The 25,900-nt window shown below is 35.0% G+C and overlaps 3 protein-coding genes across 8 annotated transcripts in view; 1 reads left to right on the top strand and 2 right to left on the bottom strand.

Annotated features, from left to right (window-relative positions):
• CRMP (Collapsin Response Mediator Protein) overlaps positions 1-5,522 on the top strand; it is a 27,883-nt gene extending 22,361 nt beyond the window's left edge. For all 3 annotated transcript variants that reach the window (XM_018448152.1, XM_018448154.1, XM_018448151.1), the window contains one exon: positions 5,104-5,522. In XM_018448152.1, the coding sequence (XP_018303654.1) occupies positions 5,104-5,119 (16 nt within the window). In that variant the 3' untranslated portion in view covers positions 5,120-5,522. The remainder of the gene's footprint in view (positions 1-5,103) is intronic.
• On the bottom strand, positions 3,279-24,183 carry LOC108722832 (epidermal growth factor receptor kinase substrate 8). Of its 2 annotated transcripts, none has more exons than XM_018448149.1 (10): positions 23,894-24,182; positions 11,577-11,649; positions 10,693-10,928; positions 10,013-10,352; positions 8,540-9,759; positions 7,981-8,098; positions 4,135-4,683; positions 3,781-3,952; positions 3,570-3,705; positions 3,279-3,503 (listed from the first exon to the last, which is right to left on the bottom strand). In XM_018448149.1, exons 2-10 carry the CDS (start codon positions 11,617-11,619, stop codon positions 3,408-3,410), a joined length of 2,910 nt encoding a protein of 969 aa, XP_018303651.1. In that variant the 5' UTR covers positions 11,620-11,649; positions 23,894-24,182; the 3' UTR covers positions 3,279-3,407. The 2 variants fall into 2 exon arrangements, with proteins under 2 accessions (XP_018303651.1, XP_018303652.1); XM_018448150.1 differs by having other exon boundaries at positions 3,408-3,503; positions 8,540-9,756; positions 23,894-24,183.
• UQCR-Q (Ubiquinol-cytochrome c reductase ubiquinone-binding protein) lies at positions 18,929-25,900 on the bottom strand. 3 transcript variants are annotated; one of them, XM_018448157.1, is made up of 4 exons: positions 25,801-25,899; positions 25,462-25,627; positions 25,284-25,382; positions 18,929-18,947 (listed from the first exon to the last, which is right to left on the bottom strand). In XM_018448157.1, the coding sequence occupies exons 2-3, from the start codon at positions 25,613-25,615 to the stop codon at positions 25,288-25,290; spliced, it is 249 nt and encodes an 82-aa protein (XP_018303659.1). In that variant the 5' UTR covers positions 25,616-25,627; positions 25,801-25,899; the 3' UTR covers positions 18,929-18,947; positions 25,284-25,287. The 3 variants fall into 3 exon arrangements, with proteins under 3 accessions (XP_018303659.1, XP_018303660.1, XP_018303658.1); XM_018448158.1 differs by lacking the exons at positions 18,929-18,947; positions 25,801-25,899 and adding an exon at positions 25,685-25,787 and having other exon boundaries at positions 25,243-25,382; XM_018448156.1 differs by lacking the exon at positions 18,929-18,947 and having other exon boundaries at positions 25,245-25,382; positions 25,801-25,900.

Here is a 25,900-nt window from a genome sequence, read left to right as displayed (position 1 = left end):
ATATTTTAACGTGTTGTTATCAATTAAACTTCACAGAGAGTTATACTTTGCATGTAATGCTGTTGATATTTATACCAATGTCGAAGATTTTTATGTTATCACTGTTGGATATCTACAGTGACATTTATTTATTTTAAATGGTATATAAGAGTGCTTTTAAGAACAAATAGCATATTATAATTATAATGTGTTCACGTTACATGACCTCGTGTCAAGTACTCGGAAAGAATGTATAGTTTATCGAGATAAATGACACATCTAGAGTATCCTATTTATGTCTGTTATGATGTATGTGATCGCTTTAAATAAATATAACATAAGTAACATAATCTGTGATTTTTCTTGATCTTAGACAGGTTACTGTAGATCAAATATACAGGGTGTTTCAGAATTCGCGGACACAGATTGCACAGCGTGATTGATGTGCTAAAAGAAGCAACTTTTTCCTCTGGAAAAATTGCGTTGAAACGGTACTTTTTAAATGAGAGCAATTTTAAGTTAAAGAATGAGCGCTCTACGTTACCCATGGATCAGGGGCGGTGCACACACACGGCGCAGCTCGGCGTATGAGCATGTACGTCATATTTTGCTAAAAGATTTTCTAAAAACTATGCATGATATCTAAATATCATAATTATTCACGAGCTGTCTAATCTACTTATTTTACTTTCAGTCGTTTCTTCAGCGATATCAATTAGAAAACATTCTCTTCTTAAATAAGTTGTATTCAAAATAGTGACATTTAGATATCATACATAATTTTTATAAAATCTTTAGCAAAATAGTGAAATAATAACGTACATGCATCGGGCCGCCTCGTGGGTATGCGCCGCATGTTATACATGATCCATGTATAACATGGAGCGATCATTCGTTAACTTAAACTTGCTCTCATTTAAAAAGTACTAAGTAGTTTGAACGCAATTTTACCAGAGGAAAAAGTTGCTTCTTTTGGCACATACAATCACGCTGTGCAATCCGTGTCCGCGAATTCTGAAACACTGATATATTCTACACACACACACACACACACACAGCGTCACAAAATACTTTATATACATATATAATATGTATATTTAACGTAATAAAAATAAAATGAAGATACGCAGAAGAGACACATTTCTCTGATTATTACTGTCGTTTCATTAACGATTTAATAATTTTTTGGAAGATAAATTAATAATATCATATACTTATGTCATATACATACTGTGATTACATATTCATTTAATTATTATTTTCTAATATCCAGTGTTGTTAACGTTACCGTTTTTAAATAACGTGTTACAGTTACCGTTACTTGCGGTAAAGAGTAATACGTTACTCGTTACCGATGTAAAAGGAAAAAAACCGTTACTTTTTTTTGTTACTTTTCAGAAAATAATTATATTTATATAAATATAGTTACATAAGAATAAATCGTTTTTTTAATTTATAGTTTTGTTTTATTTTAGATTATGTTAGCTTTATTTCATTGTTTATTTTATATGAGTTCTTTATTTGTTTTTGATATTTTTGATACATATCAATTTACCTTAGAAATAGCAGAATATTTTTTAACTTTAAATTATGATGGATTTATTTCCCTGAATCTTGAATTTTTCTTTAATAACAATTGTTGTTCAAAATGTCCGTTTGTTAGGCGGTGTCGAAGATTCGACAAAACGAGTCCACTAATATTAAAAAGTCTTTCTTTTAAATTATATTCATCCTGAATGCATCTTTGACGCACCATGTGAACATAGCATACAAAACTTGATGGAAAAGTGGGGAATAGCGCTGATTGGTTGTTTCAATGACGCATTCTCTATTCCGCAGTCTTTTTCCAAACCGTGTGATTTCCTAACTCTATATCAACAGAATAACGAGAAAAGTAACGTAAGATTTCGTTACTCGTTACTGAAAATTGTAACTTAGTTACCGTTATTGTTACTCGTTAGAAAAAGTAACTACGTTGTTCATTCGTTATTAAAAAAAGTAACGAAATTAATAACTTCGTTACTTTTTTATGTAACGTTAACAACCCTACTAATATCAATACTGCATTCGATATATTTCTTTTGCAACATTTAATTTAATTAACATTTAAATTTAAAGTTTACTTAATATATTCCTGTTGAGACTAAAGCAATTTCATTTATTTTATATATATATATATATGCACACATATATGTATATATATATATATATATACATACACAATAAATTTATTTCAAATTAAATACTTTAATTAAATTCTCGACTCAAAAAACATACTGAGAAACAACTTATATATTGTGTGTGCGTGCGTGCGTGCGCGCGTGTGTGTACATACAGTATATACGTATCTCTCTGTTTATCTCTGTATATTTCTACAACAAGAAGTTTGTTTTCTATTCCTGCATGAGAATTGCACTAGAACTGAACTGAACTGCACTAGTGCAAAAAACGTTCTAGTGCAAGATAAAAATGGTGTCCTATATTATTTACATGGAAATATTAGATTCGTGTGATGAAGATGAAAGTATTAATGCAATTCCACCATTAAGAATATTCTTCATTGAAGATAATGATGGTACAAAATATTTTTATATGTAGACTTACTATCATTTATACATTTTTATCGTTTTATTATTCGTATATTCTCGCGCTATTTGTACAAGGTCTATTTTCTGTGGCTGAAGCTGCTAGTGTGCACTAGTGCTTGCATTGACTCCAGATAGTCCAGTGGTTTGTTTTCTATTCCTGCATTAGGCTGCACTAGAACTCTTTCTCGCTTTCGACAAATATCAATATATCTGTTCACGTTGTTTGCACTTTTTGCACTCGGCATCTTCGCTTTCTCTCTTTTCAAGGCCAAATATATATTCATGTAACGCGAATAGACCTATTATTATCAAACGTATACCTTTCTCACTTAAGTTCCAAAAGTGTACACTAGCTCAGCCACAGAAAACAGACTTATGATCTGGTACAGCCAGTTCAGTGAACTGGTGCATTGAGTTCTGTTGTATTAGAACAAAAAACAGCGTCGCTAACACCATTTTGGAAACAGAAAACACTTTAGTGTACACTTTTTGAACTAGTGCAACCAGTGCAGGAACAGAAAACAAATCTTAAGTTCGTTAAGATATAATGAACATTGTTCCAAAAGAACATCAGAATTAATTTATTATACATTTGCTAGCTGTTTGCTAAAAACCATTTGATATGCAATATTGCTTTCTCGTAATAAATAATTATCACAATACAGAAGATAAAATAATATAATTCCATTATATTTTTTCAATAGCATTACTTCGGTATCTACGAAAAATTACGAAAAAATACATACGTTGCATTTTACCTTCCATTTTTTTGAATGCGCAGTGATAATAAAGTACTTGCAACATTCCGATTCGCGTACGAAATATAAAGAACAGAATGATTCACTCTTTGACTTCATCCTTATCGTTTAACTTCTCCGCTCTTCGACGCGCTTTTTCTAAAATTTGTTTGAGCTCTGACGATCGGGCGGTTTTATACTAAAAAGAAAAAAAATCGAAAAGTATTATAAACATATTGTAAGGTTTTTTCTTTAGTATACTTACTTCACATTCGTTTTTCGCTAAAGTTAATTGGCCATTGAGTCTACTTCCCTCGGACAATCCACATAATTGTTCCAATCGCCGCCGTGATAAATTGAACAATTCTGTGCCGTTCATAGTTTCCAACTGTTTGCAAATTCTGTAATAAATAAAATATTGTATTGAATGATGAATAAATTACTAATTCTATTATTTATATTACGATTATATGCACTTTTGCGAGAATCCTTTGGCTTCTAACCAAGTTTGAACTTGTTGAGAAGTCGAATGTTGATTCAACCAAATTTCTTGCGTGTTGTTATTAATGGAAGAATTTGCTTTCTTCTCTCGAAATATCCTGAGGACGAACTTAAGCTCCTTTTGAACTTCTTCTTGACTGGAGAGACCTTTTGAAAGCATGTGCCACAAATACATTCAATATAAATGATAGTTGCTAATTATAAAAACTTTATTTATTTACATTTAATTGTATAGTTCATCATATTATAAAATAGTCAGGATTTAATAAATATAAGAGGGATCATTAGATAAAACAATTTTTTATTAATATCTGAAGCTATATACTCACCATTGGAGAAGTTATTAGTTTTGAAAGTTCCCACTTTATTAAGCATAAAAGTTGACGGTAAAGATTTTTGGGGTTGAAGTAATGAGATAGATCCTATTGGTGTTGATGACAGCGGTAGTGGAAGTGGTGGAGGTGTTGGAGGTATCGTCGATGAATTTAATGCCGGTGTAAGTGATACTGGTGCTGTCACAGCAGATGATACTGGTATCGATTTTACTGAAGGTAATACGGGTGCATATTTCAATACAGATAGTGTTGGCGCTGATTTCGATGTGGATAATGTTGGTGCTGATTCCGATTCAGGTAGGATTGGCGTCGATTTCGATGTGAATAGTTCTGTTGGTGGTAGTGTCGCGATCGGTGTGATGGTAGGCGGTATAATTAGCTTGTCGGGTATTATATCCAGTATTATATCGTGAGGTGGCGAGTGCACTTCCACGACGCTTTGTTGCATATTAAACTTTCCGTTCGACTGAGAGATGCTCTTGATGGAAGATGTGCTAGATCTATTGCTATTACTGATGCTTCCATTGTATGCACTAATATCGTCTGTAAAACAATTTTGCAAAATTAATTTGCATTAATTATCCTTGAGAAATTATTTATCGCATAAGTATTTGATTTATTCATTGATAAATCATAATGCATGCCACAATATGGACAAGCTATTATAAAATACGTGAAAAGGCTATAACTTACCCCAAAGCTTTCACATAAACTACACAGAATCTTAAGTGTACTGGACGAACATTAAGCATATATATATTTTAAGCGCTATAACCATAACAATCTCAGATTCTGCGGTACGAAATTTGATTTCTACTAATTCTCAAGATAATAAATCACCGTTCATCATGTGGTATGTGCATGTCTGTCACACAAGTTGTGAATTTTTTAACACTACACTAAATAATGTATCTTTGAATAAAACAATTTACAATTATATCTAATAGTCGTTACGATTCGCAGGAAACAAGAGGAATGATGGGGACAACGACGATAATCTCGCATAAGTACATGTTTATTAATAATAAGTGATGTGCACATAAAAAGTTACAGTATACTGAAATACTGACGGATCGTCATTCCCGGCCCATGGACACACACACATCATAAATGTTAAAATAATACATGAATCGATCGCGGAAAAAAGATAGGAGATAGCACGTAGTCGCTTACGTTTTTATCTTTACACATTGGAAATTCTCACGAAAAATATGTCACGTTTCTAGATTACTATATTGTGAAGAGCATTTTGTCGATACGATTACGATATAACATCACAATCTAACAATAAATAAAGGAATATGAAGAGATTGTATCTGTAACAGAGAAAGAATAACAAGAGCTTGTACTGCTTGTCCACGTTTATTATATTGCTTATTTGACTTCTTGGTCGACTAGTTATTATTTCGTTTAAGTCAACACTTTGATATGGGTTTAAATATATGACAATAAATAATGCAAGTTGCAAAAAAATAACATCAATTCTGTATTCTATGCTTGTACCTTTTTTGTTTTTCTTCGATAGTAAATAAGATTTAGAGATGTAGAAACGTATCGAGAAAAGTTAAGATCCTGAGTTACTTAATGAAATTAATATCAATTATATGAAGACCGATTAGATCTCATTCGTTAATTTCTCGTATTTCTCATATTTTTAAACTTTATGACAATTTATCATACATATGTATAGTATATCTTTTTTCTCTCAATCTTCTTACAGCTTCCTTTTCTCTCGTATTCCCTTCGGTTGTTTGTACAAGCTTATTTACATCATACATACATAATGCATGCGACAATGACACGTACAAGCAGGATCGGCAAAAAGATTTGCTACGTCAATAAAAGCTGTTGATATAAAAACAGAGATGAACGAGACAACTTATTGTAGTATTAGAAAAGCCATATTTTCCTTTTCTAAATATTCTCCCACAGGGTTGTTAGCGGTCAGGGAAATCAGGGAAAACCGGGAAAAGTCAGGAAAATCACTGCTTAAGCTCGAACTGTTCGAACTGTCCGAAATATTCGAATTAGATGTTCATTTTTTTAATTTCGAACTATCCGAATAGATCGAATATTCAACATGTTCGAATTTTTTGTCTGAGCCCTAATATAAATTCACATAGAAAAAAATTTTAATATTTTTCTTTGTTTTTATTCAAAGAATCTTTCAGGTTTTAGTCAGGAAATTTTATTCAAAAAGTGACCGGAAAAACCTGGAAAAATCAGGGAATTTTTTTTTCTTTTTTGTTAACAACCCTGTCCCAGATAATGTAATTCTTATCAAGAGCTTTTATCGAAGTCGTAGAATTTTTTCTCGCAATGAAGCCCCAGTATAAGGACAAAAGACAAACACAGTTATAATTTCAACGGAAATATACATATATCTAATGTAGATATTATATTATCGTCCCGACTAATTTAACCGCGCGTTTACATATACGCGTTTATATGATACTTACAATTAGATTATTTCATACTCCGTATAACTTGCATTGCTTTAGTGAGTGCTTTTTAACGGAAGAAAATATTCGATCTTAGCGGGAATTAACGCCCGATATCGTAACATTTTCATGTATAAAGTAATAAGTATAGTATATAACATATATATCGATTTTTCTTTCTTTCGTTGTAAACTACACAGCTAAATTTGGTTAGTCGATAAATACAAAAGATAACATACAGTATATGTGACGATACAATTGATTATCAGAAATATAGCATTAGAAACTAGTTGGTAACTTTCAACCACGTTAAATGCTCGACGATTGTCATTATCGATTTTTTCATTTAATCAAACGTCTTACGAGATTCGTATAATTCAATACTTTTATATGTGGTTGATAGTCACTGCTACCCAATAGCTAATAGATTTCATTATTGAACGGCTTATTAATTAATTTCACACTAAACGTGGTCCTAAAATCTTCACTTTTATTTAAAGTGTCCGACAATACGTCATATTGCATCGGGAAATAGTTCCCCTCGGTATCTTTGCTATCACCATTGCACTTTCGTTTCTGATTACCATTAATCACAATGTCTGTATCTGTGATAATGATAAAGGAAAATCAACAAAATAATCAATATAAGAAAAAAATTTATTATGAATATACAGTCATATCATATGTACAGTCATAATATAGAATGAATTATTCATTTATATATTTAGAATTTAGAACTTTCTTTTCTCCATATTTATTAACCTTTTCAACAATGAAAACTGTGCAATTTGCTGCAACATTGTACGTAGGTATGCAAGACAGAGACAGACAATGACTTTGTGATGCAAAGATACGAGAGCAATATACTCATATGTAAAAAAAAACAAAATTTACTGGTGTCACTCTATGAACGATCAATATATCAGATTAATTGCGAAACACTTAGAATACTACGTTCTCATTGCAATCGTTTGAATGGCTCATACAGTCTACGCTCACATATGTACATATTCAAAAGAAAATCATCAGATATTAAGTACAATATCCCTTCACAAGTGTGCTAATTGATGTACTAATTGGACGATGATCTAACGATTAATTATGCTACAGTCCGTTTATAGCTAACGTGATGCACGTACTCTTATCTCTTATGTATATTAGTTTTGGATTAATATATTGACTTTAATGTAGCGATGTCAAGACAACGTCTTTCGATTTTGGAAGACATTCGTTATTGCTAAAAAAAATCTTATTTATATCATAATATAAGAGACAATGAAAAATCTGAAATTTATAGCTTGATACTTTTCCTAATTATCAGAAACTGCTCAAATTCGATTAAAAATAACAGGCATTCAAGCGTGAGCTGGATAAATGACTTAAAAGTACCGAAATTCACCTTTTTTCCCAAGTCTTTCCTTTCTCACCCAATCAGCAGGCGCTGGCGGTGGAATCGCATGTGTTCGATGAGTGGCTTCCGGACCCGGACTAGTGCTGGTTCTCTCAATCTCTGAATCCTTTAACATGTAATCAAGTCTATTACATATTAAATACGTAAAATTTATAATTAATTTAATAACACCTACATTAGACCAATACTCTCAATTCTTAATTATATGTCTTCAGGGAGTGAATCTAGGGCTCTGTCTTTTGCAATGTATAAAGTACACTGCGGTGCGTTCTAATGTAAGCTCGTAACAATTTGATTAAAATGCATCGTCAATACATTAAGGTTTTTGACTCGTCACTGCAGTCATATTACAGTTATATACACATATTGTTGTCTAATTATATTATACTATCATATTACATTAGTACATAACAATCCAACATAATTGTGTTCCTACTTTTGCATGCAACTATCTACAAATATATTCACATCTCTTATACTGTCTATGTAATCTTTCATCGACAAACTTTATCCGAAAATGTGTTCACATCTCTTTAATAACTCTTACCTCATAATTATAGCCGTGCCCCTGTCTTGGATATCTACTGGTGTATAGAGGATTGTTAAAGACATCATTGTCAGTAGAATGAGTAGTGGGATTGTGCGGCGTAACGATGGTGTGTGGCACGTGAGCGACCTGCCCTCGGGAGTTCCTCGCTTTCCACCATTTCCTGCTATCGTCAAGAATCTCCAGATATTCGCCCCTGACTACCGTGAGCTCCTTGTCATTGTTCGCCGTTCGTGGATAAGTAACTTGCACGATTTTAGCGTGGCGTGCTACTAATTCATCCAACCAAGCCTCTTGTGCTCTCTCTATTCCAGCGGCTGTTCTGGGAGCTCTCTCGATCGAGTCGACGGAAATGTCACTATGCGCCCTGGTCTGATCAGCTCTTTCTTCACGGCCATACAATTCTGAGCTCGGCCCATAATTCCTATCAAAGTATTCGTTACCACCACGTTCCTCTCGGCTCTCGTACTCTAAATAATCGCTGCTATAATGCGATTCATCCACGTCGCGGTGATTGTAATAAGGATCGTTTTGTTGTTCTGGTAACTCATCCCTCTTTTGTTTATCCGCGTTCAATAAGGACGCTAAATGATCGTGATCCCTGTCTTCGGGAATAGGATACTCTGGTGACCAGCCGTCCATAAAGATCGGATGGTATGGCGGTACATGTACTTTCCATTGATCACGTGGTATCAACCACGTGTCACCCAGTGAATGCCACAGCTCAGTCTCTTTGCTGGTGACGCAATTTATCAGCAGATTGACCGCTTCCCGTGTGAGAAGCGGCGACACCACTTTACTAGGTAAATTCGGATCGTAATTGGTATCGTGAGAGGCATCCACGATGAGCGCGAGCGGCGTGAAGAGAAAATGTACAAGTTCTGGCGCATTAGGATCGTGGATATGCGCCTTGAGCTTGGCTAGAAGATTGAACGAAAGCTTAAACTTCTGAAAGATATCAATGAACTCCATCTCGGGCGGCGGTTTTGCTCTCATCGTGAGCATACCGTCGCCGAGGTTTCTCTTCTTTGACTTTCGATTACGTCGTCGGCGCTCTAGCTCCCGAGACGCGGCAGCTGCATGCTGCAGACGCGCGATGAACTTTTCGATGTCGTCAAAGCAATGATTCAGGATCGTCACGTCACGCTCATATTTCTCCGACGACGTCGATGATACCTCGTCGTTGTTCTCCTCTCGCGACATATCATTCTGCCCATCTGCTATATTAAATTTACACACAGATATATTCAATGTACTAACGTTATATAATGTTATATTCTGTTCAAGAATCGCGAACTTCAATTATACTAAACAGAAGAATAGAGCTTCGATTATATTAAATGGAGCACAAACATCATTACTGCGCAAGTTTTCATAAATTTTCTACTTGTATTTCAAATTAATGATAAAAATATGTCCAAACATGCATGATTTCCGATAGAAAATATTACTTTGATACAACTGCGTACTCACCATTCGCCGCATTGAAAGCAGACACCTGTTCCCTGACGTTAACGCCGTTCAAGGGTGGTTCCGGGGGTGGTAAGGCAGGTGGTGGTGGAATGTGCCCTCTAGGACCCCGCGGCGAGTCACCTGTGACCAGTTTTCCCATTTGCAGCATTTTGAGGTCCTCGACGAGGTCCTGTGCCGATACACTTTGACATTGAAATATGTGCATCTCCGCTCGCTGGTTGGAACCACTATCGTCAGCCACCGTGAAAACTAAAATATTGTTGTACATCTCCATGGGGTCTCTCGACGTAAATGCCGTTGGTTCCTGTATCAAGGAAGCAGGAAATCGTTCCATAATGGCCTGAAATTTTCAATTGTACATCATTAGATGAAATTGTCATTAATATATTATAGATACATAGTAATTTTGGACACGCATACAATCTATAATATTTTCTTGCGTAACACGACAGATCGACACGATATTTATATAAATCATGTCCGGCCATATCGAACAATTAATTTCATTTATTGTACAATGTCACTTTATTATAGCCTCAAAGGTAGCAGGTTTTTATATTGAGACTCGAAAACGTGATAAAATATAAGCATCGCAATGTTTTCCTGCGCAGACATTTTCCGGGTGCTCGTGCATTTACGGTAGAACTCTTCTACAGCTGTAAAAAAGAAGTAAAAATTACCCCTGTTTCGTTGTCCATGATGAGGACCCAGTTTCGTTCAAGACGGAGCTGCATTTTTTGACTCCAGATGCCATTACTTTTCTCCAACTGTAAGAGGCGGCGCATACCATCCGCCGGATAAACAATACCGGTTTCCTTCGTGACGGTGAACGTGGCCAAGTGCTCCATCATATATGTCGGCTCCGAGCTACTGGCGCGACCGCCAGAAGTGCTCGATGGTCCACTGGAGCCACCATCTGAAATATGAAATTCATCTTTAATAGTTAATTTATAAAATTCTTCTTTCGATATTCTTTCGCTTCTCTATTCTTAACCCTGAAAAACTACTCTGGTGTGGCCGTACCCAGTTTTCTTTTTCCAATGCTTTTCCAATGCTTGCTTATATAACTTAATTTTTTATTAATAAAGATACATATGTACATTTACTTGGTACCATTATGTTTCTTAAAGTCTGACGTTTCGATTGAAAAATAATTTTAAGAAGTCTGTTCATGACTTTTATGAAAGTTATAAGCAATCGAATTGTTGGGTAAGGTACGCCATACCCAAGTGTGTCGTTTCCATAGTGTGGCGTTTAAGGGTTAATAATCTTATAATACAAAATGTTATATAAATTTTTTTTAATTCTTTAATTAATTTGTATAATCTCATAAATATATTTTTTCAATCGTGTTAGCCTTTATTTCTAAATCAGTGCACAATGACGTTTAAATTTGCTTAATTTGTTCATACTCTCTTTCAGTTTTGTCTTTATTTTCTGCGAGAGATTTGTGATAATCAGATGAAATTGCCAGACAAACGGTATATTAGCGAATGATAATTTATTCCGAAATGTAATTAGCTTTTTAATTCCACGGTATAATCCAAACGAGCAGGTTGCTCACCTTTGTTGTAAGCGGGACTGTGACCACTGTTATAGTACGGCATGGTAACCAGGATGTACCGCGCGGATTATAACTGAAACAGAAGAGCCAAAGTTCCCATTATGAAACACATCGATAAAAGAGGTTTCGAATTATGTGTCAGATTATAATTCGTCACGGGTGAGTAAGCCAGTAAGAGTATATATATGTACGAAAATCTTAATTGGCCTTTGCGTTCGCGAGGGTCCCTTTAATTTATACGTGACCGGTTTCGTCGTCTTTTCATTTCGGCTCGTGCAATTTGTTAGTCATAAGGATACTATATATTGTTGTGTTGCCAGGCGTAGAGTAGCCGGGTTCAATAACATAATGACAGCAGCGTCGATGCTTGCACGTTGCACGTCGCCGTATATCCGGCTATCGGGTCAGCAGTGCCATACTTGGTACTCAAGAAAGCCAGCAGAAAGTTATAGCACCCCTTTGCCCCTCGCTAAAGTGAAATTCCAATGAGTTTAATTCGTTTGCCAGACATGTCTGGAATTTCTTGCACGCGGCGCCTCCTCTCGTTAGTAGGTACTCCTCCCGGAGTTACTAAACTTTATTTTCGAAGGTGAAATTTTACGCTCATAGAACTAATCGTTCACCTCGTTTGGACACTTCGCTGCCATTTAACTCGCGTGTAAGTAGTCTCGTCCACTTTTCACTTCCTTCTATACCTGTTTCGTAATTGCATTAAACGTAATTCTTATGCACGACTAACGTGTCTTAAGATTTTGCAAATATCACATTCTTTAACGTAACATTTTGCGTAATATGTTATTTCTATTTGTTGGAAATAATCCACATATACCTATGATTTAATTATCTCACAATCAGTTAAAGTCAAATATCGAGAGAGAGAGAGAGAGAGAGAGAGAGAGAGAGAGAGACAGACAGCTTACTCAAATATTCTTATTAATTACTTTATTAAATATTTTTATAATTATTTTTTGTATACGAGTATTAAAATATTCATAAAAATCTAATTAAAACGAAAATAATTCCTGTAAATGTAGTTTAATTTCAAGGAAGGACTCGCTGAAATTTTGTATATGGCACGAGAATTTTAAAGCCGTAAAACGGTGTCCTAGCAATATTTTTCTTCTTTATTTTCTAGCGGAAAGATTTATCGCTTCGCGTGTAAATTTATGCGTCACAGAATCTACACGCTCATCGATGGTTCATTCCCGATAGAAGAGAAACTGAGACGACGATTAATTTTTGCATAACTATGTGCGAAGAATGTGAAATTCTGAATTTGTTCCAAGAGAAATTCCTCATCATTCTCCTCTAATGTTAACCATGCAACCGCGTGCAAGCAACTTAAATAATACTCGAAAAATTCAGAGAAGGATGTGAACAATATATAAATCAATAAATCCATAAATTTATCGATTGTGGCATAGGTATGTATAAAATAACAATTCATGCAAGATATAATACATATGTGTCTTTTGTGTCGTGTAGATCACATCGGTTCTAAATCAAGGTTCTTGTACGCTATTCTATTTAATACGCAATGCGAGTCTCGTGATATTACGTATAGGGGGTGTAAATATTTCTTGAATAAGTTCCGTAAATACATTTAGTAACTGTGAATTGTCAATCACATTTGCGTAACTGCATGACGATTGATCGTTGATTCTTTCATAACGCTAAGCATATTAACGAGTTTACGTAAATGCATACTCATTGGTAAAAAAATTATGCGTTTCCTGCGATTATGCAGCAGCTCACTTTACATACAAAGAAATTTCCAGAAAGAGTCACAAAAGGTTATTATAAATACGAGGCGTTTATAAAACTTTCAAAGTTTCTTGAAAAATAAATTGCAGAGATATTGTAGATATAGGAGGTAAATAGAAGTAATCTAATTACAATTGAAATAAAATATCAGCAATTGTGATTTATATGTATGAAAAGTTGTGACTATATACTTCACAACAACATTTTACGCGAGTGGTAATGTTTTAAGAACAACGAGAAATCTATCGAAATTTTTTCTTCAAATTTCTCTACTACTTGTATGGATCTTTGTCTCTATTGGGGGACAAATATTTTTCGACTCATTAAATTGTATAGTTTAATTGTTTAGTTGGCTGCGCTCGTTTATAGTTTCGAAAGTGCAAACAAGCGCTTCTAATTGCACGAGCAGTCAGGCGTTTCGCTTAGAAATTCTCGCTCGCGATTTTAATGATTCGGCAGCTAAATCAGCCGCTAAATGTAAATCCATTCGGCATGTAGGAATTAGTAATAAGGAGATTCTTGTTAAACGATAAGCAATTTCGATTCGCTTTCACCGACGTCAGCAGGTTGTTCGGAGGCAATTTTGCAATTTACAATGGGATAAGATACCGTGAGAACGCAAAGAAAGCATTGTTGTGTGACAATTGCACGCTAATCGGTTGTCATTTTGTATAATGACAAATATATAATAAGTAGTGCTTAATATGGACTAAGCTATTCTCTACATCAAATAACAGTGTAATTACATAATGTATAATTAAAAAATGTTTACGTTAAAAATTATTAAAAATGTCTTATACAAATAATGAATAATATAAAAATTAATAGATTTATGACAAACGGTCTCCAGTTTACGTACGTTATTATGTATGTTACATAATTTATGTTTTAATATTATAATATAAAAAAGGATAAACGTACATAAGGCATACACAAAAACGTAAACACACATAAATGTATAGATATAGATTTATAATCAGAGTGAAAGATAAATTAATAATCAAAACGAGCTTACGCGTTTTGATTATTTCGAGTATTTTGAATTTCGATTTAACATTCGGCGAGTCGAGATAAATTATCACAATGACATTTTATAGAACATTTTCAACAAGGTGAGAAAAAAATGAGTGTCATTTTTAGTAGCTGGTCTACTTTGTCATTTCATTAAAAGTATATACATATGATTTTACGTGTCAGCGAATTTGGGTCACAGAATTATATCGCGCGCCAAATTGATAGTATTGCGTAACTATAACGATACGATAAATTGATCTGATGATAGCATTTAGGTTCGTCATCGTATCGGTGCAAAGAATTTAACTTACGTTTTCATGTAACAGAAAAAAAGTATTTTTCTTAAATTATACGCTATCTTGACTGCGGTTATCATTAATGAGAAAAAATTGACATGTTCATTCGGCTCGGCTCGAGAGAGAGGTATGATATTATTAATAATTGTGTATAAAGGATCTCAAATTTTGTACATTAGAATCGCTTCCTACATTATGTTATATATTGCACTTCCTTTCTATAGATTCTTCGATCAATTTAGTGCCAACTTATCCTTAGCACGAAAGTTTAATATAACACACCATTTATTTAACTTTTTTTAATTTTCTTCGCCAAGATTCGTAAGATTTTTTTTAAGTAATTTTTCTCGAGACTAAAAGTTCCACCCTATTTTGATCCATATACTTTTATATATTTAATCATATATTTTAAGGTACTTCCTTATTTCTAGTTTAAGTTTAAAAAAAAGAGTGACATTAATCTAGCGGAACACGAATTGTAAAAATAAGGAAACGCACAATAAAATTATGGACCGTATATAAAACGTTAAATATAACTATTTCGCCAACGAGTTCTCACGCACCGAAGGTAACTACGACTCGACGTGAAAGAATTCCTGTTTGCAACGCTGGTTCTAATGCTGGCCTACGGATCTCGACGGAGGCCCAACACATAGCAGTCATGGCAAAAAGGGAAGGGAAAAGGAAAGAAGGTGAGTGGGCTTCGGTGTATGCCTCTCCAAGAGACTCAAGTTATCAATGCGTTTCGATCCTGCAATGTCGGGAATTCCTCATCGACGCTCTGAATTCTAGATTTTCACGTACGAGTCTCCATTCGGAAATCAATATTTCCTCAACATGTCCTCAACAAAATCAGACATTTGAAATTAATAAGTTATTAGGTTCTAAAATAATTGCATACATTGGAGATATTTTCCTCGACTTTGTACATATATATATATATGTGTATATATATGTATGTATATATATAGTCATATGTTTTCTCCTAGTGTTGTACCTTAGTTATAAAATATTTCTTATAAGGATGTATTTCATTGCGTTGAAGTTGGATTTATTATAATAGTTTTTCCAATCTCGAGAAACGAATGTGAAGCGATGTATGCAAATGTCGTAATATCGAGAAATAAACGTAAAATACGAAAGCTCCGCACATCTATAAGATATCACTTTGTAAAACTTTATAAAAATTGAAGTATGCAAATTTTGTATCAGCGCGGAACGATAGTACATATGTGAAAGGGATATTGTATTAAAGTTCTCATTGAGAATACAATTTTATATCACGGAAGAGATGCACTTATTGTTAGACGTCTAAAGTGTGGAAAAAAAAATAAAGGGCATGAGTATATTATTAATAGTATGTACGTAAATGCACTGCTCTGCGACAAGTCTCAAACATAATGATTTACGGACACACCCTACGTGCAGAAAAATTTAATCATGGAGTGCGTAGTATCGTATACGTGTATTCGAAGGCTTGAATATATTTGATATCTACGATTTAATCTTGGAACTACTAAATTTTTCATTCAATCGTTATTGTAAGAGCAGACGAACATTAATCGATCAATCAAAATTTTATCGCCTTTCTTTCTCTCTCTCTCGCTTTTTTCATAACATTTTTTTGCAAATTTTTATTTAGCAATTGCACATGCGACAGTTCTTCCGACTTAACAAATTTCAAAATATAAACGTGAATTTTACTTAATATATTCTCTCTCATCGCTGAAAATAAAATACCTTGATAACTCGTAAGATCTTTCGCGCAATGTTCTGTTTTTACTCATTTACACCAACTCTTTTCATGTACAAAGCGGAAAACTCTAAACCGTAATTTTCGCCCAATGGGTTAACAACCTTGAACATGCTCGAGATGTTCCACGCACTGGCGACGGAAGGGAATGCGAGCAAGTATTTTGTTGCTCGTGTGCGCGAGCGGGAGCGTGATGATAAATCGAGATGATGCACATTTTACGATGCACTTTATATCCACCGTACACGGATATTCCGTTAACGAAGGCATAAATTCCGTATTTTCCGCGGTATTGGTACTGAATACAAAAACCAGATAGCTGTGAGACACGGTGCGGCGCGGCTGCGCGGCATTATACGACGCGACGTTGTCAAAAGCCTATAAATTAAACCGCGGCGACACGATTAAAAATGCATCCTCATCCTTTCTTTCTATTACGCGATTACATTTTTATTTTATTATAACAGAACGTAATTCGGTAATTATCCGAGAAATAAAGAAAAATAGGCTCAGCGACAAACGTCGTTGTAATAAACGAGTTTACTCAAATAAACTCCGCAAATTCTAAATAAGTTCAATTCTAAAAAATCTCAAATAATTTTATTATTTATTAATTCTGTCTTTACCAAAGAAGAGTGAGTTTTTGAACTTTGTTTCTATTTCTCAGATATATGTAGATACATTATAATGACACCGAGGCCGTTACCTCGTACACATGCCGCATTATGTCTTTTATGGAATTGAGGTTTATCGAAGTCACGGCGCATCTCAAGACTCGGCCCCGGGAATGCAGCCACGAGCCGTAATTATGTTGGATGCACGTGCGCGTGTTGCATCGCGCCGTCGAGAAAACCTAATTTGGGAAGAATGTCTCGGTTATCATCTGCCTCTATCACTCTTTCTTCCGTTTCTTCTATGTGTCTCTTCAATAAATTAACGATGAATTAAAAATAGCTCAAAACGAAAATTATTTTTAAAAATGTCGCACTATACAAACGGTTTCACGCTACGTTATCATAAATGTTTATTAACTATCAATGCTTCTCTCTGTTTTTCTTTTATAGGTAAATTATAATATTGTCTGTGACAATACTATATATAGGTATGCAGTGTCGCGGTATGCAACTAATTACGATAATTATTAAGATACTGGCAAAATCGGTTCGTAAATATGCGATAAAAAATCGATGTGAAGTCTATTTCTTTTAACATACCTATATAATTATTGTAAAAAATTAAACTTGCCGAAATTATAATATCTTTATTTTTAACCCGCGTGCGCGCGTTCCAATTACCTTTCCTTTACATTAATTTATCCTACAGCGATTTTATTTGTGCGCAACTGGAACTCCCGTGCCACGATCGAGTAATATTATCGCACTGGTAATTTTTATTTTTTGTATATTACTGGGACATAGCCGTGCGGCGATTTTACAGGCCAGTAGGCATGTATGCAAATCTCAGAAAACGTGGAAAAAGTTGCATTAACACCGGTACATGCAGCTGTAACTGTTCACGCGACAAATATCGCATGTGTCGTAGCATTCCATCAACGTCGATATATCGTTGATGAATATTTATGATTTTTATCAGAGAGGATCTAATCTTCTTTCAATTTTTATGTCATTGTTATCTCGATAACTCTTGATTACATTTCGTTATATATGCGAAAACTCATATAAAAACTTTTCTAAATACATATAATTATAATTTTTAACATAGTTCCTACTGCGAATATTACGGTATAAATAGAAAGCAATGTGTGTGAATATTATGCCATCCTCCTTCAACGTTTCGCAATTATTACTTAATGATGTTCATCAAGATATGTTAACTTTACATATAGGACGCATGTGGGATGCACATGCAAATCATAGAAAGCGTGGAAAATGTTCAATGGTACAATTCATACAGAATCAATTACAATCGTTTGCAAAAACAAGACAATATTATGCCAAAATTCATTATAATCGATTATCATTAATTTGATTAAACATTTAACGTTCTAGGAATTTAACCCTGTCATAACCCAGTTTTCCTTCGAAACAAAAAAATATATATACATATATATCTCTTTTGATAAAGTCATGTCGACTTGGTAGAAGGATGACCTTGTGTAAACGATATTTTCACACGGAACTAAATGAAACTTTAGCCGTTCCACTCTCATACATTCGTAAGATTAGCACGCCGCGCGCCGGCTGTGCCGGTAGGACACGTTGAAAGTAAATACATCGCGGACATGAGCGGCTATATGAGCGATGAAAAAGTAGAAAGAAAGTTACCAATATACACCTCGCATACTTATAGCGATCTGTTCGCGTCTTGTTGCGAACGGGTTTTGTAGTGAATGGATCGAATCGCAGCGCAACTAAACTTTTCACTCGACTGCTCGGTTCGCTGATTAATCGCTAAGGATCAATTCCATTCTTGCGCTCGATCATCCGTTTGTCGAACGAATCTAATTTGTACGGCATGGTACGTTTAATCTCATCGATTTGAGATTACTCGAGATAATTACAATATATATATATATACATATATATATTCCAAAATGAAAATATTAATTTTAATTGTACATTTTACATTAATTTTCATCGCGCTTAATTACAGAAAGGTGCGAGCCAGAGTTTAATGAACTTGTAGTAGAGATCTCTGGCACTTCTATATGATTCTCTAGTAGCTTTACGTAGAAAATTAAGAACCTAGTAATTTTACCTAGAAAATAAAGAAATGATGTCATCACATTGACGTGAAAAGGATTCGTTCACGAGCGTAAATAAATCTTTCGGAAATACGCTCATGTGGAATGCTCCCGTATGCATGTAATGACGTTTTCGAGATAGCAGAGCCCGCAGGCGAAAAAAAGTCAGCAAGATTACGAAAATGTATTTGAAGTGATTTTCACAATGGCAAGTGTAACTCGTACTTGCGATAATATATCTCTCTCTCTCTCTCTCCCTCTCTCTCTCTCCCTCTCTCTCTCTCTCGCAATTATGTTGCACGAACATAAAAATTTTATAATTTGACAAATAATTTCACAAGGAATGCATTGATTGTATCGAATACTGTACTTAGAGATTTAGCGTTGTTTAAAAAATTGATTTTAACTCAACTAGACGTTCGGAAGATAAATAATTACATTCTTATTTTCCGCTGTTCTAATAGATGTAATAAAAATGAAAATATATCGACATCAATTTCCGCGGCAATTCGCCAAAGCTGCCCAGTGAATGAACATGTTTGCTAAGTGATTTATATAATGTGTTAAGTGAATTATATATGTAGGTATAATATGAAACGTATTGAAATTACCGAAATTTGCAAAGAAAAAAAGGTATATATATTATATATATATGTATACTATAAATATTTATTACATTTATTAAACTAATTGTAAATGTAAAAATACTTACAAAGAACCTAAAAATGTAAACATTTCTCGATATCCAAGCAGATAATGTTTGATTGAAAAATTACATCAATGGAACTTGATAAATATTCGTAATGTGTGTCACGGAATCACAGATGTACTAGGAGGTCAACAAACTACTGCTACGTGAAACTACATTTTCCATACGTATGCCAGAGTGAGAAACCAGGGCGACATTAAAGGCAAATACACGCGAATAAAGAGAGGAATGTTTGGAAACTACTTTGCATTACAATTTGACACATTTAATTAAAATAATATCAATAAAGGAATGGTATGGCCATTATAATTTTCTGTTAGAATATCAGAAAATGTCATTTTAAAACATGAATGAAATAACTAAATTTTACTTTTTTTTTCATCGAAAGGGATATTAAAATATTGTATTAGCTGTCTATTTATCAGCGATATAAATTCAAGAACAATAACAGTTCAAATTCCGTAAATCCTGCATCGACAGCATTCGAAAGAACTAGAATTGATCCATGCGTTACAGTCAATAATAAGCATTCGTGATCCGTGTCACGACATCGTTAGTCTCACGTGGGAGATTACGTAGGCATTTCGTAGGCGTGAATTACAGGTGTCGTTCGACACAGTGGGATGCTATAGACAACTCGGATAAGTTCGATCAAGTCGCGGTACGCCGCGCCGGCCGGTGTATTTTCTTCCAGCACGGAACAGAGGTTGAAATTTATCTTCCTTGCTTCTTGGGAAGTTGTCTGACGACGACGACGACGACCGCGTCGGTGCGTGTCGAACCAAACGCAAATAACGCATGCACGCGATCTTCACAATAATATGACATACGTTTTCGCGTTTTCGAGATAAAAGTTTCGCGAGAGAAGACTCGACAACGATTATGCGCACCATTACCGATTAAAGACGAACAATACAGTCGTGCCGCGATAGGAATGCAGCTCGTAAATGTCACGGGCGGGGAACCGAGACCTAACGGAGAACTTGGAGATGTTTATTGCTCTTCTCGCCTTACGAGACACGTCCCCGTCGTGGACTTAAACCTGCTCAATGAAAAGGCGCCGACATTACGTACGATCCATACGATTTTCGTGTGGCTCCGAGCTACGGATACTGCGAGACAGCGCGAGATCTCTCTTTACGAGATCCTACGATGCGATTGCGTCTTGACAAACGCAATGACCGTCTTTTAAGAAGAGTACTTTACGATTTATGTTGTATATTTAAAAAAAAAATTTTAAGAATATATAACAAAGGGAAGGCTGTGACAAAAAAGGCTATACCTACTACATACAATGAACGGGAGAGATGTTTGAACGTGTAATTATACGTAACTTATATCTTTATGGAATGGACATTCATACCGTATGATTACGGTGATTTATTTTTATATATATCCAAGTTTAATTTTAAATAATGTAGAATTAAATTAAGACCGTACAATCAAGCTATATTCTACACGTAGTTAGCTATTACTCGTATATAACTGTTATTTATAGATAATAGATAGAGTTTTGAAACTGCTAACTGATATTCGAATTTGATTAAAAGCTTACAGGTCGCGGATAAGGGGGAAAGAAATTGCGCGTTTTACAATCGCGAGATAAAATGAGGATGATTAAAGGTCGGCAATCGGTGAATCATCAGATCATAATAATGATAGCCCGATAAGAATTAGCTTATCGACATCACAATTGTATAGTGACCGCGCGCGCCTATTATAAATAGCGTATGTCATTATTGTCCTTGTTACGTTCGTGCCATTTACAAAAGAATAATCTTTACGATTGATTTTTGAGATTGAAGAGTACTTTCTCGTTAAAAGATTTGCTCGTAAAATTTTTGCACAGAAATTTCGTTTGCATTAATGAAAATTATAATTTTTGAAAGTTTTACAATTGAGGGGATGGGCGGAATAAAGGCCTAATTACAAAATTTTAAGTTTGATAAAAATTAAAATAACTTGTTACTTTTTTATTATACCACAAATGGGAACAGTATTAAATGTATATTTATATAATGTCCTTGAGAAGTTACGTCATAATATTTCTCTATTATGATCAATGTTTAAAAAATTATTTGCAATTTAAAAAATGCACTTAGTCCCTTTTTCCGAATATTAATTATAATATTGTAAGAATCGACAGAAAGAAAAGATTATGAACTGCAGAAATTTTTTTATTTTCACATTTTTCTAAAAGAAATACAAAATGAATATGAAATACCTTTTACTTTTACTCGTGCAAAATAAATTGAAATAATGTTTAATCGTCTAATGAGTTTTCGTAAGATTTTTTAACATAAATTTGTTGTAATGAAAACACATTATTGTTGTACCATTTCCGTTAAGTCTCTGCTAAAAATCTCATTAATGATTTTAAATGATTCATGCCCTTTTTCCATAGATTATATCATTTTCACCATCACAGGAGAATCATCGAAACACGTTCAGATTTAACTAATGTAAGCAACATCGATTCTTTGTTAATTTGCACTAATCTCCGGAAAAAAGGCCTAAGTAGAATTGTGCCTTTATTCCGCCAATCCCCTCAATTATGTCATAATGACTATTTCAGTTGTCGATTTTACAGCCGAGCTTCTATCGATAATAGAAACTAATAAAAATTATACAATATGGTTTTAACTGTTATACAAATGTATAACGATGTACACGTTTCTTTCAATATTTTAATGGAGATAGAGACTCGGGAGAAATCAAGACGTGATCTGGATACAATGAATTATCCGACAATCAAGATCCCGTATCGTCCAATTAGGAAGTTCAATCTTAATAGCATTCTTTAATCTTTAATTAGTTAATTGCGCCTCGTACAAGCAATCCTTTCGTTCGTTTTAATGTCATCGGAGAAACGTATCGATTATACTCTCCTCTCTCTCGTGTAGTTTTACTATTCGAACAGAATTACCTTACGGATGATCTTTAAATTATTTTTTCGAAACGTTATGAAACTGAAGAGAGATATTAGATGCGTTCGAGTACGTAAAACAAGTCGTATGATTCACGTTTATGATTCATACAATAGTATCGAGGCAATAGTAATCGAATTAGCTTTGTCGTCATCTTCAATTTTATTTGTAAAACCCTACGTTCTACGCCAATACAAATTCCTTCTCTCTGAGAAACTAAAATTTTAATTAATAATTTCAAATTAAAAAGCAATTTAAAGCTAGCTAGAGAGAATTCTCTCGTCGTTTTTAGCTTTGTTTATACAATTACAATTTGACGTCGGATTAGCGAGTTTAAACATGCCACCCTAACGGGTAAATATCGAGAGGTTTCTATTCTTTTTTTCTTCAATAATTACACATTTCCGGTTGTGCTACAAATTCCGCATCGGTGAATTCAAAATGAAAAGGCAAAGCCGGCGCGCAAAAAGTTATTCAGTTATTTTGTGTCCTTCCTCACTCAAGTCGGTATCAGTTTCGTTTGTACACGTCCTGTTGTGATATTTTGTGGCGATGACACAATTCGGACGTGACCCTTGGATTTTGTTGGTACACCCCTCCCATCGCGTAGATTCGAGTACTACGAATGTCACGTCGATGATGCGATCATGTGATTTGGAGCGAAAATGCGACGTCAAGGAGCGAGTATGGCACGTCCGACTTGCAAGAGTTTCCAAGTTGGATGGCGTTGATACGCCACAACGCAACGGTGGGATAATACGCGCGATTTTTATCTGCTGTGCGTAGTCCTCTCGAGTCTCGACTTTCGTCGGTCGCAGGCGACGCAGACGAGGAGTAATCAGGAGTAATCGGGATCAGGCACGGCACGCAACGGAACGAAACGCAACGCAACGCAACGCAACGCAACGCAACGTAAGAGCGAAGACGGCAACAGGTGTGCGCGACCGGACTCTTTGCGGCGTTGCAAGTTACAACGGTGCTGTTTCGAGCGTCACGTCACGACGTCACGACGGCGACGGTCTCGTGTAATTTCCTGAGCATCGTGAGACTCGCGGAGATTTTTGTCGGAGAGAACAAAATAGATGAGAGAAGACGCACGATCGTATAAAGCTGCATAAAGCGAGCGCGCGACGAACGGGAGATCGCTTACCTTATTTACAAATCTTTCACAACGCACTGCACGCGCCACGCGCACCCGGCGCACCTTCAGAGACGGAAACAGGCAGAGGGCCGGGGAGAGGGAGGCACTCGATCCCGAGGCGACAGAAAACTAGCAGCGGAGCTACGTCCCGAACATGCTCGACCGCGAATACTCCGGCGACTAATCCGAATTCCGATCGTAATCCGCGAACGACGCACCGTCGTAACGTTACCTGCTCCAGGTGCGCCGCAGGTAACGCGACGTGCCATTGGTTGAACGTCTAGCGGACCGACATGGCGGTCGGACTCGTTCGAATCGGCGATCTTCGCCACGATGCTTCAGGATCGTACGATCTCGTATGTCGAATGCCGCCGAATGCCGCACCACTGCACGACGAATTTCTCGATTTACCGATAAGCCTGCTACGTCTTCGTCTCTTCAACTTTTATTTATTTTTTTTTCTTTTTGCGAAAATGGAATAACACGAATAATTACAGTTACATTTAATCGAATAACAGGTATATCGATTTGCACGTTAATCATATGGTACTTTCAGTCGTAGCGCGAGGCGCTACGATCAAGTTGCACCGTATACGCCATGAAAGACGAAGAAATCCGAAGATCGGTATCTTGAACCAATAGAACTACCTGTTACAAAGGGGGACTATAAAGAATGTGTAATTTGAGGAAAGGGAAACACCTGTTGAGAATGCAGTTTAATTGACCGGATTGGATAAATGGCGGCCTATTTAACAATGTCGCGCGTACATAACGGACGTTGTAACAACAAATCTTTTAATTATGTTTTATCAATAACAAAACAAATTATAGCGCAAGTGAGACCAAGTCATTACATCGCTTTGAGGAAAATGGCATTTATATTCTGGATCTAAGGAGAGTTTAGTGATCAGCATCGATCTTAAAAAAAGAAAATTGTCTCGATTTAAAATTTATAGATTTAAAAATTAAGAAATATTAACCCAATAAGTCTGAAAATCTAAACGAATTGTAACAAGATTTTGTTACAATATCTAATTATTCATATTTAACTATTTGTCTAACTGGCAGTGGTACAGACATCGTATCTTCATTTTTGTTAAGTAACTGTAATCGAAAACACAAAAACACAAAATATTTGTACAGACAATTAAATTCACTGAATAAAAACGGATCCAAGTACAAACGTAATCGACTCGCGTCGATTACTTTTTATTGCTTTACCCACAAAAGAGGAAAGCAACAAATTTATGAAGAAATATTTCCCCGATATTTCCATATACACATATATATTACTTTCGATACAATATTATTAATTCTTTTATTTCAGAATTAAAGATAAGATCAATTGATACATTTCACATTAAAAACTAAGTGTCAACTGGAAATTCAACTATATCATATATTTACGTATCGTTTTCATAGTCCTTAGGATTTTTGCGAGAAAGAGCAAGATTCTTCTCATTCGCCCAATTCACGAGCAAATAGGAAAACATGAAAACTGTAACAAAGAGAAAGATTAAGATGTTAAATTATGAAATAAATGATTTATTAAATATGCAATTATTAAATATACTTACAAGGTGCAACCTTAAGTACACTGCCTTGGAAGCGACGAATTAGATTTGGTACACCTTCGGATACGAATCCTTTGAAGACTTTTTGCTCGTGTGGACTTAGACGAAAGAAGACGATGCCATTAATTTTGTAAAGACTTCCAAACTGCTTCCCCATGTTGACTAAAGTCTAGAAAATACATACTTGTTACAACCTTACAACGAACATAACCGTACAATTTCGTACAATTGTAACGAATATTTTTCAAAACGTCTTTCCAAATTTACATTTCGAGAATTTTAGTAAAACGCAAGACGCAATGTCAAGAACATAAAATAATTATGTAACTTTTTTATACTCACAGAAATACGCAAGAGAAGGAAAGAGAAGCGAAGAGAAACGTCTCGATCGCCGTAACGTGATACCTTTATTATGTTCGATTCTCCACACTTTTGTATGACG

This window comes from Mycetomoellerius zeteki, unplaced genomic scaffold, assembly GCF_001594055.1.
Source record: "Mycetomoellerius zeteki isolate Tzet28-1 unplaced genomic scaffold, Tzet1.0 scaffold22, whole genome shotgun sequence".
NCBI classification, from domain to species: Eukaryota; Metazoa; Arthropoda; class Insecta; order Hymenoptera; family Formicidae; genus Mycetomoellerius; species Mycetomoellerius zeteki.
The sequence above is the reverse complement of the archived record's forward strand: the minus strand, read 5'-3'. Positions and strand labels throughout refer to the sequence as shown.

Bases quoted from the DNA above. Each gene is read 5' to 3' on its own strand.
- LOC108722832 (XM_018448149.1), bottom strand. From the start codon at position 11,619: ATGCCGTACTATAACAGTGGTCACAGTCCCGCTTACAACAAAG. The intron at 8,099-8,539 runs GTAAGAGTTATT...TACATGTTAAAG, and splicing joins GGCACGGCTATAATTATGAG to GATTCAGAGATTGAGAGAAC. The intron at 3,504-3,569 runs GTAAGTATACTA...TTTTCTTTTTAG, and splicing joins TAGCGAAAAACGAATGTGAA to TATAAAACCGCCCGATCGTC.
- UQCR-Q (XM_018448156.1), bottom strand. From the start codon at position 25,615: ATGGGGAAGCAGTTTGGAAGTCTTTACAAAATTAATGGCATCGTCTTC. The intron at 25,383-25,461 runs GTAAGTATATTT...TCTTTGTTACAG, and splicing joins TGTACTTAAGGTTGCACCTT to TTTTCATGTTTTCCTATTTG.